Source organism: Zosterops lateralis (assembly GCF_965231275.1).
Source record: "Zosterops lateralis genome assembly, chromosome: Z".
NCBI classification, from domain to species: domain Eukaryota; kingdom Metazoa; phylum Chordata; class Aves; order Passeriformes; family Zosteropidae; genus Zosterops; species Zosterops lateralis.
Genome location: NC_139800.1, coordinates 73,969,754 through 73,985,766, shown reverse-complemented (window position 1 = coordinate 73,985,766; position 16,013 = coordinate 73,969,754). Strand labels below are relative to the sequence as shown.

General features: G+C 37.1%; 1 protein-coding gene across 1 annotated transcript in view; it reads left to right on the top strand.

Moving 5' to 3' along the window:
* The window catches only part of FBN2 (fibrillin 2), a gene marked incomplete at both ends in the record, with an annotated part of 118,480 nt that overhangs the window by 16,369 nt on the left and 86,098 nt on the right, over positions 1-16,013 (top strand). The window contains 2 exon segments of the mRNA XM_083883193.1: positions 7,900-8,097; positions 12,535-12,660. Of these exon segments, the coding sequence (XP_083739319.1) occupies positions 7,900-8,097; positions 12,535-12,660 (324 nt within the window).

The window sequence follows — 16,013 nt, the reverse complement described above, 5'->3', positions numbered from 1 at the left end:
TCCACCTCAGACTAATATCTTGGTTTATGAGAAACAGGATTAAATTATTTCTGTATTGAGAAGATCTGTAAGTTATCTTCTTTCCTATATTTTGGTTGTTAAAGGATACTCAGCTTTATAATGTCTCCCTGAAAATCTTGTATAAGACTAAGAGGTAAATTTCTAAAGCCTTTTGGTTTTGCTGAGCACACCCAGGAGATCTCAAGAACAAGAACTGTATTTCTGTCTCTATGCAGGCAGAGCACTAGTAAATAGTAGCAGGCTGGGTTTTTAGCTTATTGTGAACTGAAATTGTCACAGCATCCTAGAGAGTCATCTGAGGAAATATTTCTTGCTGTTTAAATATATGTATGTAATTTTTTTTTTCTAAGGGTAATGTGTGAAACAGTTGTTTCTCCTACTTAGGTTAATAATTAATGAGACTGCATTCAGCTCAACGTTTGTGGTTTTATTAGGGCTTCTGGTCTACTGAGATTGCCTTTTGCCTTTTTCTATGCTTCCCTCATTTACACAGGGGTTGGTTATGAAATATTTTCCCTCCTGATTTTGTGAGTATGGGTGCATTCTGAAAGCCTTGGCTTTTGCTGTGGGGAATGACACTGAACTCCAAAGTGGGAGGGTGAGGGTGGAGTATGGGAATCTACACTGTGCCCTGTACACTGTGCTCTATTGCTGTACTGTTCAGCAATACTCTTAAAAGGGTGTCTTATGTTAAAATCCAAGTCCTCTTCTTCACTGATTCTGGAATTCATTCCTTTAATGCTGAACTGAGTAGCACTGAGTTCATGGAGCAGGGGACCAAAAGCCTGTGGACAGTGCAATTCAAGTGTCTCTCTTAGGGTCAAGAAAAGTAACATATTTTTGCACTCATAGAGTAAGGTATTGGGCAAGGTACTCCTGGGATGCGAAAGAATTAAGAGCTTAATGTATATCTGTCTGGTTTTCCAGTATCCAAGTTTTGATGGGTAAGGAAGGTATTTTTGAAGGAGAAACACGAGAGGAAGGAGCAGCAGGCAGCATGAAGGAGTTCCTTCACTGCTTTAGATACGGTAAAGCAAAGATGTGCAAAAATCTTATCAGGGTAGTTGGTACAAACTGCTGAATCTTGTAAAAACCCCAAGAAGATTATTTTGCGTTTTTGTCTCCATGTACACTTTGCCCAGGGGTGATTCAGGCTGTAACTTCCTGCAATGTGATGATTAGTATTTCATTGTGTGTGAGATTGTATGCTAAGTGTTGGAATTTCATTAGTCCCAACTCAGGTGCCATCTTTATATAACAGCAGGCTGTATATATAATAGCCAAAGGAAATATCTATTTTTACAAGGAGCTCCAAGACCACCCAAATTGGACATCTTGCTGGAACCAAAATTCAGGAATACTTCTCTCTCAGCTTTTATTCTGTGCTTGAAATTTTCTATCAGTCAGTGTATGATACTTCAGTTACAAGTGGAAACATTTTGTTCCAAGAAGATTTTAAGGAAATACTTGAATTCTGGAAGGTGCTGAATTACATAAATGGCAAAAGCTAAGTATTTCCATGTTTCTCTATTTCTTTTTGTGTGTGTGTGTGTGTATATACTTCTCAAAATGTTTTGTGTCCTGAAGTATTAGAAACATTTTCTTTAGTGTTCAGATCAATTAGACAAAATTGCATTTTATTTCAGAAATATTGTTGGCTACTTTGCCATTTCCCCTCTCCATGTACTTAGGTGTGTAAGAACTATTTGCTTTTAATTAATAAGAGTTTTAAGGTCTGCAGTTATTACTACTCCAAGACTTTATCTGCTTAAAACTGTCATAATACCAATTATATAAAAATGTCTGTGTGAACCATGGAGTTGTTGCTTTTGGAAAAGAGCTGCTGCTGCTGCTCTTCCAGCCAGAGGAAGATGACAATGGGCTTAGAATGGATGTGACAGAAATAGTGGTGGAGCCTGGAATCTTGCTAAAAGCTACTGAGCCCACACAGATTCCTGCACTGAACCTATGGCTTTTTCTTCTTTGATTTACAGCTGCCCTCCACTTCCTTTTCAGCTGTGAAGTGTGTGTTAAGTTACCCAGTCAGTCACAGGACTTTGTGTGATGGGAAGTTTTGCATCACAGGAGCTGATCAGAAAAGGTCATGTGGGACCACTAGAACAGTAAATGTCAATAATAAAATTTCAAACTGAAAATGAAAGTTGTATAAAAACATCCAAACTTTCATGATGTATTTCAACGTATATCAATGTTCAAAACCATTTTCCACTAAGCTGTTCTTCTTCTCTATTACACATGAAAATAAACTTTATAGAAGTCATCACTTCCAGTCATGACTGAAGAACATGCTGGGGATGTGTCCCAGCTTTGAGTTAGCAGCAATTTTAAATTTTTGAAAGACTTCCATGATCGTTGTTTATGTTAATGATAAATGTGTTGCTATTAAATATTTAATTAAGGACTTGACACACAAGTTCCTTAGAAAAAGTAAAGGAAAGGAGGCTTTGATTTTACTATTCAGGTTTATAAGAACTCCTCAGTCTAGATAGTAGTACTGCCCACAGATTTTTTTTTTTCCAAGAGAAATTAATAGCATTGCCAACTCCCTTTCGTATTCCAAGAGATCATTGTTCATTTCCAGCCAACAGTCTTTTTTACTATAACTTTTTGGATGTCACCTTTGGAAAAAAATTCTTTTTATTTATATCAAGTACAATTTATATACCTTCTTGTTACCTTTGAAATGTCCCATATTGTGTACTCTGTCTTGGCAGCTAAGCATTTACTGTGAAAAAGCCCTCCCAAATTTTTATATAAAGTTGATCAAAATACTGAAAGAAGATAAATTTAAATAATATTTAATAAATGTATGTACTTTTAAAATGTTGAATTAGCTTTTTGCATTACTGTGACTTACGGTCTGCAGATGTTGGAATTGAGTCAGAATAATAATATTTACATATGCATAAATTTCAGATTTGTGCTCTGAATCCAAGGACAGTTATGAGTTTTGCCAACCCTTTCATACTCACACAAAAAGTTTTTAGGAAAAGCCCTAATCTCCCTTTCTTTGGAAGGTCTGGGCAATGCACATTTATCCAGAATCAGTGGGAGAACTGGGCATGCCTTGCTCTTCGAGTCCTGATGGTCCCATGGTAGGAAGCCACGGAACACCATTGAATTTCCCCTTGTAGGAAGATGGAGCTGGACTACACTTACATTTAGCAAAATATTAAGATGTCACGTTGCAAAGGGGAAAATTCGGAGATTGAGTTGAAAAACCTCTTCAGTAATCAACAAGCAGGTTCTGCAACTAGCAGCCAAAAAGAATTTCGGATGCCTGAAGTGTTAGCCAAAATTATGGGGAAATTTGCTTCCTATCTGAGTTTTAAATAAAGACAGTTGTTTCTCCATCTTGTTTCTTGTTGGAGTTACTTATAGCAAAGTGAATTTAATCTCAGGTCTTTGCCAATATGGACTAAATGTCTCCACTCTGAAGGTTCCTTGACATAGAGTGCAGTCTGTTGGGCTTTTATCCACTGTGCTGACTTTCCTTTTAGAAGAGAGTGAAGTTCTTGATAATGCTGACATTTACTTCTTTCCAGCTTTCAGGTCCCATGTTAAATGTTAATTTAATAATCCTGCTGCATGGAATGGATTTTTTGAGATAATAATAATAATAAAAAAATTAATACTAATAACCTGTTCTCTCTACTTAAGTCTGCAAGTGAGGTGGTGGAAGTAGAACTTACTTGTTTTCTCATCTATTCCTTAATGTGCCCTAAATCTTCCTTAGGAGATTGAGGCTCTGTGAAAAGTCAAATGAAAGACAAATCTGCTTTTTAAGGAAGTGAAACACATTAATAAAGCATTAGGTCTTGTTCTTTAATTGACAGGGGCTATGAAGGCCTATCTGAGACACCTTCCTTTACTCACTCCTGATGTGATTCATACTGATGAAAATCCTAAATATTTTCAGAATTTTGTTTTTAGTGATAGAAATATCAATCTTCCAAGCAGCTTCTAGTTAAAAATGCTTGTTTCCAGATGCATTGTTTCCTTATTAAGGTATGGCTCTGTGTTTTGGGGTTTTTTTAATGAAAATCATGGAAGATACTTCACTTTTCCTTCCTGCTAAATCTTCCTAGTGCTCACAAACACGAAATATAGTATTTGTGACAATTTGTAGGCTGCGTGCAGGAGACTGTCGCTGCACCCTTGCTGGATTTCTTACGGGAACAGTATTTTTATATTGGGAGCTTTAATTTAAAATTTCAGTCTGTGCTTTCCCACAAAGGAAACTCACATTTTAATAATCTTCTGGATAGCTTGCAATGGGCATTCCAACATGTGTAGTTACTTTTGACTTTCTTCATGCCTGACTTTTTCATGTTACCTGGGAAGAGGTGAAATTTTTAAGGACAGGAGTTGTGACACAATTCAGTTAGAAACTGGATCCTTACATGTGTACCAAAATATTTTAATGTTATGTCCTGAGTAACAGTAGGTGGTGTTTTGGATGTTAAACATTATGTTTTGGGGTTTTATCTAGTGGGTGTTAGACACAAAGGACATGTGGCAGACAGACTGTTCCATATCTGTGTACAGCACGTTTTTTACACCTTCGTCTGAATCATTTGTTTGGCCAGAGGAACAGGGAGAAACCTAAAATAGATGGATACTGAACCAAGACTAGAAATCTCAACATTGCAAATCCTTGTCTCAGGCTCCTGTGAACTAGACTTTTTTTATTTACTGGTAGAATTGGAATTTTGGAAAGGAATTAATGGAAGAAATCCCAAGAACAATAGTAATTGAGTAGTCCCACTTGAGAATACAAAATAAACACTTCTCTGACAGAGTAGAAACATTGCAGCATAGTTAAATATTGAAGTCCATGGTTTGATTTTTTCCCTGATGCTAGGAAAAAAGTACTCCTCATTAAATTTAATTATATTATCAGTTTGAATTGTTGATAAAGGTTGTAATTCTCCAGGCCACTGTGCATATTGAATATAATTTTCTGAAGTTAAAAAACAAAAGTGTGTGACACATGTGCTGAAGATCACTTTCTTTCCCCAAAGCAGTTACCCTTTCTAGAGTAACAAATGATTTATAACTTATGTTCAGCATATGTTCTTTCTGGCAAAATTATTCCATCAGCAGTGCTGGCAGAGGAACAAATGAAGAAACACCTCAGAATAAGACAAACAAACCCATGTGGAAAAGATGATTGATTCATAAGTGGGAGTTTTTAAAGTCTGATCAACCATTATAATAATATAATCTGACTGGCTGTGTGAAACAACACGTTTCATTTGAAGCTACAAAGTATCTTCAGTATAACATCTATTTTTATTGCATTTGCTTCCCACATGTAAAATTTGCTTTGTGACTACAGATCTTTGTGTAAACAGATGAACTTTACCACTCACCCAAACATGCTTGCCTTTACTTCGTATTTTAAAATCTTGTATTTTCCTTGTAGCATAGGAGAGCAGCCATCAATTGGTATATTTACCTTTAGGCTTTGTGGTGGATAAACTGAACAAGTAAAGATTTTTAAAATGGGTGCACTTTTTATGAATAATATGTTAAGTTACAGTAATATTTTAAAGTACTAATATAAAGCATATTTCTGTAAAGATACCTTGCTGCAGGCTTATGCTGCTAAACGTTGCTTGATTACAGAATCTGAACATTAGATTAATGCATTTTCTGTTTATTAAGGCATAGATAAACACCTATGCATAGATGGTTTCCAGAGCATGTATTTCTATTTAATAGGATGTAATTAGCAATTGGTGTATTGGTATCACTCTTTCTTGTACCTGACTCATTCATATTTTCTTGAACAAGCATGCTTTGGTGTCTGGTTATATTCTCTAGTCTTTCTATTAAACACACTTTCTAAACTGAACTTTTCATTGCTAGTTTTGACAGAGTTTACACAAAATTATTTTGTGTCCTATGGGAAGGCAGTGGAACTCAGATCTAATTCAAAACTCTAGTCTGAGTTTCAAGTTTAATTTCCTCTGATTGAATTCCGGGCTTCTTAATGCAGAACATCTTTGTCCAGGATATTCCTGTGTGTCACCAGTCATTAAACAGAGAAATACACGGTTTGAATTTCTACTCCTACTGTGGTTCCTTCATGGTATCCAAAGAGTGGTCCTACAAAAAGTTGTATCTTGGAGAATTGCTGCTGTAAAAATACAGTACTGTCCAGCAGAACTATTTATTTCCTGAGCAGAAATTGCCAAGTGAGCTGTGATGTAGTGATTGTCAGACCTGCTGAGTGTGAGTTTTAGGAATTTGAAGATAGGAAGTAAGTCATTATTTGATTTCCCTGTAGTGGGCATTCACCCATGGAGAACTGAACTCTGTCTGAGTTTGTGGAGCAAGGACAGGATTTTCTTTTATAATGTATTTATTTTACTAGACGTGCCATTTTTGTGTCTTGATGGTCACAGGGGAATGTCAGAGTATAACTTTGAAGACTATTTTGTATTGATAATCAAGAAATATTAAAGTTCACAGGCCTTACTGAATATTTAAGATCTTTTAATATTCTTTTATCAACAGGCATTTTTGTACTTGTATACTTGGTTGACTTTATTTAAAGTGAAAAGTCCAGCTGAAATTGACTACCAGTGTGTATAAATAACTGCTGAAGTCTTTCCTGGACTGATACCTGAGTTACTCTTACCAAAGAGAGGGAGCAGAACACACATGACTGTTCGAGCTTTCATTTTAAGAGCCCAGGAAGCTTAGTATAGTGTCTCACTGGGAAGACCATTCTTTTGTTTTCCAGAGATGTCAAAGCTCTTATTTTTCAGGGTGAAAGTATCAAGTTACAGAAAGCAAGGGTGGTCCCATTTGCATCTTGGTTGTTATACCAGCTGCACCTTAATGAAAGTGTGTGGAAGACAGCATGTTATCCAGATATTGGTATTGGAGCCTGGTTTTGGTAGGAAAAAAAGAAGAGGATGGAACAGCAGCTGGAACAGCCGTAACCCCACTGTTCTGCCTTCTTTCATGTGACTGAGTCAAAGCTTTGTATTTTCTTCTTTTCACCCCTCGCTCTTTTTAAGATTTTCCATAAGGATATGAAATCTGGCTTAGAGCAACAAGCTGTTTCTTACTTATTCCTAGAGAATTTCAGTTAATTGTAGATCCCAGTTTGTGTTGACTCATAATATATATATATAAAAAAAATCTCTTCATACAGGTTCAGTGTTAATGAACTAACTATTCACAGGAATTCCACCATAAATATATTTTCATGGAGTGTCTATGCTTGATTCAATGTACTGCATGCAGCTTGGACTGGTTGTATAGTCTCATGATTTTCTTTTGAAAATATGTAGTGGTTTGCCAATTAGTCCTCTGTAGGGTAGCACTGTTTTGCAACAGGCATTTCAGCAGGAATGATGATTCTGTGACACTCTGGCATGGATCTTGATCAGTGTAGAGTGAAAAAATGTGTGGCTGCTGTGCTCTGTAGTTCCCTCCCATAAATCACCATGAAATCACCTATTTCTTAGGAGCAAGAAAATAAGTGTCCGGTCCTTGTTTGCCTAATCTGATCTTCTATTTGTTTGCTTGTTTGTTTGTAAAATTCTTTTGCTTACTGTGGGTTTTGATGCATACATTGTCAATGCTCAAGAGCAGTTTTGTGTCCAGCTGCCTTTCATTTAGTTACATCTTTTTCAAAGAAATAAATTGAACAATAACCTCAAGAAAAGCATTAACTTCAATGGAAGGTGTCATGCAACTTCTGTAAGCAGTGATATAGCTTAAATTTCCATGGATTTTTCTTAATACAGGTATCTACTGGATTAAAAAACAATTCCTTCTATAGCTACTAGTACAGTGCCTTGGATACTACAGTGAACTTTCCTTTTTTCCCCCCAGATTACAGGACAGGCCCGTGTTTCACACAGGTGAACAAGCAGATGTGCCAGGGCCAGCTGACAGGGATTGTGTGCACCAAGTCCCTGTGCTGTGCCACCGTGGGGCGAGCCTGGGGCCACCCCTGTGAGATGTGCCCAGCCCAGCCCCAGCCCTGCCGCCGTGGCTTCATCCCAAATATCCGCACTGGGGCCTGCCAAGGTGAGCTCTGACTGAAAATTCTGTGTGACAGCTCTCCCCTCTCTGATAATCACCTTGAAAACCTTTCCCTTGAAACATCACTGCTGTCCCTGTGTGTGATCTGTGTTTTATGATAGAATCTGAGTGGGCTTTGCTGCCTCCAGATTTTTGCTGCTGGATCTGGAGAACAAAGCTTAAGTGCCTGGAAAAAGTGATTATTAATCAATACTAAGGAAAAATATTTGATGTTGCTTTTCCTTTTGTCAGAGCTAGGCCTTTGCCTGTGTGCAGCAGTTTGTTTTGCCATTCATCTTGGAGTGATTAATATGTTTTAGACACTCTTTTCATAACAGTGTCAGGAACAGAAACAGTGCACTACAGAAGGGGTCTGTGTTGCAATCTCCAAGTCAAGCTCCTTTGTATGACTTGGCCACATACAATGGGTCCTTGAAACTGCTCTGCCAGGCTGACCCTGACGTACCTTCTGGGGCTTCATTTGAATTATGTGAGAGATCAGCAGTGCTCTTCAGCACCCATGCCCACAATAATTGTGTTTTCTTTTTCTGGCAAAGTTTTAAGTTACCCGTTCAGCCGTGTTGCTAAATTCCACTGGGGAGCATAGAAACAATGTGGTAGTCTACTTTGTGTGATGGGTAAATGAAGGAAGTTTGAACGGCCATAATTTTTTGCTACATTTTTGACATATAATTGCTAAATAGGAAGTTTGGATTGTATTTATGTCAGTTGGGCTTAACATGCAACATTACAAGATGATGGCAAGGCACAGGTGAAAAATGCTTGACCTTTCTTCAGGGAAAAGGGAGAGACAGAATTTCTTTATTTCACAGAATCTTTGCCTTGCGCCAATCAAGACATTTCCTTTTAAGCTCTGAGTACTGGTAACTCCTCCTCACCTGAGCTCTGTGGTGTGAGCAGATTGGTAGCACCATGTCTGCTCTGTTATGAATTACCATCCTGCTTTGATGCAGGAAGGGGCTGGATGTGGCACTTTGTGCCTTTCCAAACTCCACGTTACGGCACAGAGACTGTTGAAATAAGATCACAGAATCTCAGAATGGTTGGGGTTGTAAGGGGCCTCTGGACATCATCCAGTCCAACCCCCTGCCAGGGCAGAGTCACCCAGAGCAGGTGACACAGGAGTGTGTCCAGACCTCCCTGTGCAGCTTGCTCTGGTGCTTTGCCATCCTCAATAGAAAGGTCAGAAGAAACCAAATGTTTTCCTTGAGAATTTTAGAAGGAGAGGATCTGTCCTGCTTTTCAGTGCTTTTCTTTCTGTTGAGAGCATCAGATTTACGGAGACTTTAATGGAAGAACCCCTTTGGTATTTAGTAAAACTAAACTACCCCTTTGCCATGTATCAATGCCAGGATGATTCAGTCAGTTTGTTTGATTGTTAGAGGGGAATGTTTACATTAGTAGATAGCCAAGTTTGGGAGTTGGTTTGAACAATTAAAAGTCAGTAGACCTTGCAAGCCTTGCTTTTGGAAAACGGGTCATAATTTCAGTATGTATTAGATAGCCAAATTTGACAAGGTCTAACTCCTAAGCAGGAAGTTGCTCCTACTCTGCAAAGGATTTGCATGATTCAATCTTAAATAGGTCTTTAGCACCTTTTGAGAGTTAATCATGATTCCTGGGTAATGTTCTTGTACAGAACATTGTAGTCATACTGTTAACTCCATTATTACCATAAACAGGTTTTAAAAAATCTAAGAGAACTAAAACTAATCAAAATTAAAATTATTTGGTTGTGTTTCTTTTTTTTTTTTTTTTTCCCAGAAGTTTCTATTGAGTCATGTCTTAAAACAGGAATTGTAGCTGTTCAGGCATCCCTCATTCCAAGAATTCAGGCAGGAGGAACTTCAGTGTTCTGCTTGAATGAACTTTATTGCCACTGCTACATGGCCTTAGGAGCAGCATAATGGCAGAAATCCTGTGTAGGATGTTCTCTGAGTTCCTCCCTCCATTCCTCAGCAGTCCCATTTCCCATCTACACTCTTCCCCTGCAGACAGTTAATTTTTTGCTCTCAGGAGAGAAGAGTGGTTATGGCTGAGTAGATTTTTGAAAACATGAAAGTTCTTCCTGCCTCTCTTGCTGACATGGTTATGTCCAATAAAATCTGTTCTGCAGTAGGAATACACTGTCTAAATGTTAAAGGCGCTGATGTGAACTGGACAAGAGAGAGAAGACAGATGAAGGTTCAATTTTCAATGAAGAGTGATGGTTTCTTTTTGAAATCTAGTGCTTGGTATTAATGTGTCTGAGCTAGTGAAAATGTTGACAGTGTTGTCTAAGATCACATCCTGCTGTAGTGAAAATAATCATTAAAACAGGGGAAAAAAATAGTGTGATATTATTTCAATTGTGTGCAGTTTTTCTGCTTTCTAGGAGGCAGAGGAAGAACCAGGAGTTTTCTATTGTATTTATGACCAATTCACCTTTTAGTTCCCACATTGCAGATCAGTTACAAAGACACTCCCCATACATATTCCAGACAGAATTAAAGAGAGATTTTTTAATTTGGATAATTGTTGTCACTACCATAGTAAATAAAAAGCTCTCTGAAATCTGTGTGTAACATCTGAGTGAATTTATTTTTCCTGAGCTTTTTGGTTTTTCAGAGGTTGTTTGAGAAACAGATCAGAAAGGGAAGGTGCATGTTTACTGTTAGCTGTGCAAATTCCACAGGCATCTTGCAGAGAAAACTCTGCAAAAGCACAAATCTTTTTTCCCTTACCAAATATTAGACTATGAACACATGGAAACATTCTACTTAATCTGGAACATATTGAACTTTTGTATATAGAACAGTATCTACAGAGATATTAATCAAAATTGCTGTTTATGGTAAAAAGTTTCCTGTGCTAATGTGGTTGAGGTTTAAAAGTGTAAGTGGATAATTAATAATGCTGAATGTCCTGTGTGGTTTAGCCTTACTGTCAAAGATACTAAAAAAAAAAAAAAAAAAAAACCACCAAAAAAAAACCCCAAAAAAACTCCACAAAAACCAAACAACAACAACAACAACAACAACAAACCAGAAAGAAGAGGGCTTCATTTCAATTTGCTTATTTAGAAAGCAGTTGATAAAATATGCCCTTTTAATGAAATACTTCTGGTCTTCTTGACTTTTCTCATTTTTCTGAGTCCCAAAACACCAATAAAGTATTAAAACAAACTTGAGTTTTCAGCAAAAGGCAATATTGACCAAAAGAAAGCATCAGTCTTCTAGCATGTATGTATCTTTAAGCTAGGATTAAAGTTGAATATGCTTTCTTTCTTTACTCTTAAATATGATGTAAGTACACTTAAATATGTTGTTAATGTAATGCATTGCACCACTGGAATTGTCTTTTCAGGCTTCAGGGAAAATTTATTTTCCTTTGTATTTTCAGCAAAATTTATTTGCCTTTGTAAAATAATTGAAAGAAATTTATGGAACTGATAGAGCTTAAAATTTAGTTCACCTCAGGTCTAGTTACAGTTTTTCTGTTTCTGGGAGGTGTTTATTGCCTGCTGCTGCTGCTGCCGTTAACTTACTGTTCCCTGACATCTTCAACTTCTAGAACTGTGTCAGACACACAGTGGATTTTTAACAACTGATCTGCTGACACAGGAAACTTAAATTAAGTTTTAATAAGTGACATAAGGCATAGTCACACTGTGTGTGATAAATGCATTTTGAAGCCCTAGGGTCAGAAGACAAACACCACATGCTTCACTTGGTAGGGAGCTACTGGGTATATCAATAAATGCTGGAACTTTCTTCTCTCAAAATGTTGCTAGGTCAGGTCACTGTTCACAGAATCAAGAATAATTAGGGTTGAAAGGAATCTCTGGAGAGCACCCAGTCTAGCCCCCCCACTCCTTAAAATACTTCAGACGTGAAATGTTTGCCAAGTAAACAAGCAGCAAGCACTGGTTATTTAGGAGGAAAAACGAGCGGAAAAAAAAATTAAGAAAATCTATGCCTTTGATAAAGTCCTTAATTCATTTGCAGTCTAATTGTTGCATTTTGGACATGGTAGTATAATGGACTCAGGAGCTAAATGCAAACTTCTCAGCAAATATACTTAAATCCAAGTCCAAGGGTTAGAAAAAAAACCCCAAACCCTAAACCTGCAAAAAATGCTTGCCTTCTTCCTGGACTATGAGAAATTATACTTGCTTAAATGGAAAAAGCAGGTGATTGGATGGGTGAATACCATAGGTTTATCTATAACACAAACACCAGGAGGAATAAAACACCCAAAAACCCCACCAAAAACAACAAAAAAACCCACCCAAAACAACCCAGAAAAACCCCCAAACAAACCCAACAAAACCACCACAATTTGAAGTGGAAGTAGAACTTAATGAAATGCTACAGGAATTTACTGAAAATTGCTTTTCAATCATAAGTTAATAGACACTTGGGTCTTCTTTTGTGTTTGCAGATGTTGATGAGTGCCAGGCCATCCCTGGAGTCTGCCAGGGAGGGAGCTGTATTAATTCTGTGGGTTCATACAAATGCAAGTGTCCTGTTGGCCACAAACAGAATGAGGCAACTCAAAAATGTGATGGTAAGTGATGCTGTAGAAGATCATACCTAAAAAGGAGTTTTGCAGAGTGTTAGAGTGCACTTTGGTAGTGAACATTATGAAATAGTTGAATAATTGTAGTTTCTGATCACTGACCTGTGTTGTTTTTTGCAGCATCCCATCTTTTCTTCTTGGCTGTTCCTATTTTGCATTACATGTTTTTTTTCTGTCTGACTCTTGTGGGTAAAAAACAATGTTTATTCTCTTTGAAAATTCAGAACTATTTATAAAAACTCAGTGTGTGAATAACATATAACTGCTGCTGAGTTACTCAGATTATCTTTGTTTTCTAAAATATCTATTCCAATTCAAGTGGGTATTTTTGGCCTAGTGACTACAGAGTCAAATGTGGCAGTTTTGATGAGCCTGGATGCCTTCCTGGGTGCCAAGGAAGTGCCTTTCTTTTTTAGATGAAGAATTAAGTAGACCATCTTTAATAGGTATACTTTAATAAACATAGTTAGTAAAAGTTTAATAAAACATATAGTGTAATAAACGTACTTAGTAAATGTGCTGATGCAACTAGGAGAAGCAATTCCTTATAATTAAAAATAATGTGAAAGAAAATTGCTGAGGTTTTGTGAGTTTGCTGAAGACTTCGCTGATTTCAGTGACTTTTTCATACCTTTTGAAGGAACTCAGAACTCTCAGACTTCATCTCAACCAGTGGGTGCTTTCACATGTAAGTTGTGCTGATAAGAGGAGTTTGTTATTAAAGGATTTGACTTGGTATTTGCTGCCAATTTAATTATGGTACCAACTGACATTATACTCAGTATTCAGTTACAAACAAATACATTGTTTGTAGCCAATTTTGGACATCCCCTCAGAATTTTGCTGAGATTTGTCTACAGTACAACATTCACAGAAAAGTAATACAGTCAGTTTAAAAATCATGTCTTTGCAGAGAAAAGTGTTGTTGCAAGTAATAACTAAATAAAATATTTTTAAAATTCCAAAGGTATTTTTTTTCTGGTCCTGCCCTCCACATTCTTTTGTTTGCCTGTGGTGTTGGGTTTTTTTGTGTTTGTTAGTTTTATTTTCTACTTAGCACCTGAAAGGGGAGGGAGCAGGCAGGTGTCTAGATGCTTGTGGTTGAAAAGGAACAACAAAAGTCAGAAAGTCCACAAAAACTTAAAATGGTGTTAGGAAATTACACATTTGGCATGGAAATTGGAATGTTTGTCCCTGACCTCCTGGTATCAGCACATAGGGTTGGATTTGAAATAATGGGTAGGGTGAAAGAGGAGAGAGAGAGAGAGAGAGGGAGGAAGGAAGGGAGAAAAAGAAAAAGAAGGAAAAAGGAAAGAAAGAGAGAGTGAGGGGGAAAGCCAATTCTTGCATTGGCTTTCTATACAAATTAGTTCTTCTAGACCTTCCTGGACATGGCTCAAGTAGACCCCAACTGCAAGATGTTCTTTATTGGCCTAGTCCTTGATTTTTACCCACAGGCCTTTAACCTCTTTGTGACTGTTTATCAGAAGTAGTCTGTCTATTTGTGCCTATAATCTGTCCTAATCTATCCACAGTTACTTACCCTTTTTTGTTAGAACTGCATTGGATCTTTTTGGTTCTCTTGCCTGTATTTCTTTTGGTGCCAAAAGAATTTACTCAGAGTCATGTTTCCTTTCTTCTGGAAACAGTACTTAGAGCATTCTTTGCATTCTATCTATCTAAAGCTTTAATTATTGACAGCATTATTCTGCAGCTGTCCTTGATACTATCCACAGAAAAAGGTGAATGTATTTTTGACATTAGATCTTCTTAAAAAGCTGTGGTGCTTATGGGACCATGCATAATAGAAATGAAACATCATCTGCTGTCTGATTTTGCTGTTGTTTCATGGTTCATTAATCAGCACGTCTTCATTTCCTGATGTTGGCAGCCTGCTGCAGAACAGGTCATATGTTCTGACTTTTTGTCTTTTAAGCCCCTGCCACTTGTGTCTGTGGCAAAAGTTAATACTAATTAGTCCCTGGTCACAGCTTCCCTAGTCAGATAATTCCCTACAGGGAATTAGGCAAGTAACTGCTCTCTCCTGCAGTTTGTACCATCTTTTCTGGTGAAGAAAGACATTGTGAAACTTGATAGCCAAAGTAGTACTGTCAAAATAATAAGCATAATACTATGTTTACATTACTCTAATGATTGAGCATGGAATGAAAGGCATGGTTCTATTCTGGCTTTTTTACTTATATGCTTAATTAAGTGTTCATAGTCTCTCAGGGAAAATTTTTAGGAAAAAGGTGTAGGCAGTCCTTCAAACAATTGTGCTTTCAGTTTGTAGGACTGGTAATTTGAGTGAATTTACATAATTTATATATATCTATATATAGATATGTATCTGTGTTTGTGGATATGGGTTGGGCCATTGGGAAGGATGTAAGGAACTGGTGTCCTATGAGTTAACAGAACATGTGCACAGAGAAATTATTTAATAGGAACTGCATTATTTTAATGATTTTTTTGTTGTTGTTACAAACATGATATAGAAATGATGTAGTATGGAGTATTCTGCTCACTCCTTTCCCTCTTTTAGGTCTGGAAAAGCAGATCAATTGTTATCACTAGCTACAAAGGACAAAATCCAAGTTGGAGTCAGTAATAGTCAAGGCTCCAGTGTTCAGAGGCTGAAATCTTGTGATAATTATTCAGGCCTTCTTTACTGTAACAGCATTTCTCCTATTTAAGAAGGAGAGATTTGAGATCTCCTGTGTACCGTCTGCCCCTGAGCATCCAGACGTATTTTGTGGGTGTGTTTTTTTCTCCTGTTGTTCTTCCTGGAAACAACAGCACTTGTTAGAATAAGTAAGAATGTCCATGTTGTGCTTTTTTGTACCATAATAATTGAAAAAAAAAAAAATTGGGAAAGGCTATTACAGGGATTGTACCAAATTCCAGATATCCTGTGCACCAATGTGGTGTCCTGGCTAAACAAAAGAAAACCCTGAACACTTCACTCTTTTTTTGTCTAGAAGTTTCAGTATACAGTATACTGAGTTCTCACTGTCATTTTAGGAATGAAATGCTGTTCATTTTCAGGATGTTATTATCTCCCAGAGTTAATGGAACTTACATATTTGGGTTTTTCAGAGATGAATTAAATGTAGAGAAATTTAGAAGAGAGAGAAACTTTCAGTTACGCATACTGCTTTACAAGAGGGGTGGTGTATTGCTTATTGTGTTCCAGGGTTCTAATAAATGTGTTTTACTTATTCTTCTCAGATGGCAAACACATCATACTCGTTAAATAAATGTAGTTAGTTATGACACTCTTTACCTGTTAACCTGTTGCTTTCCTGAAAGATATGTTACAAAAAAAAAAAAAGGCGCCC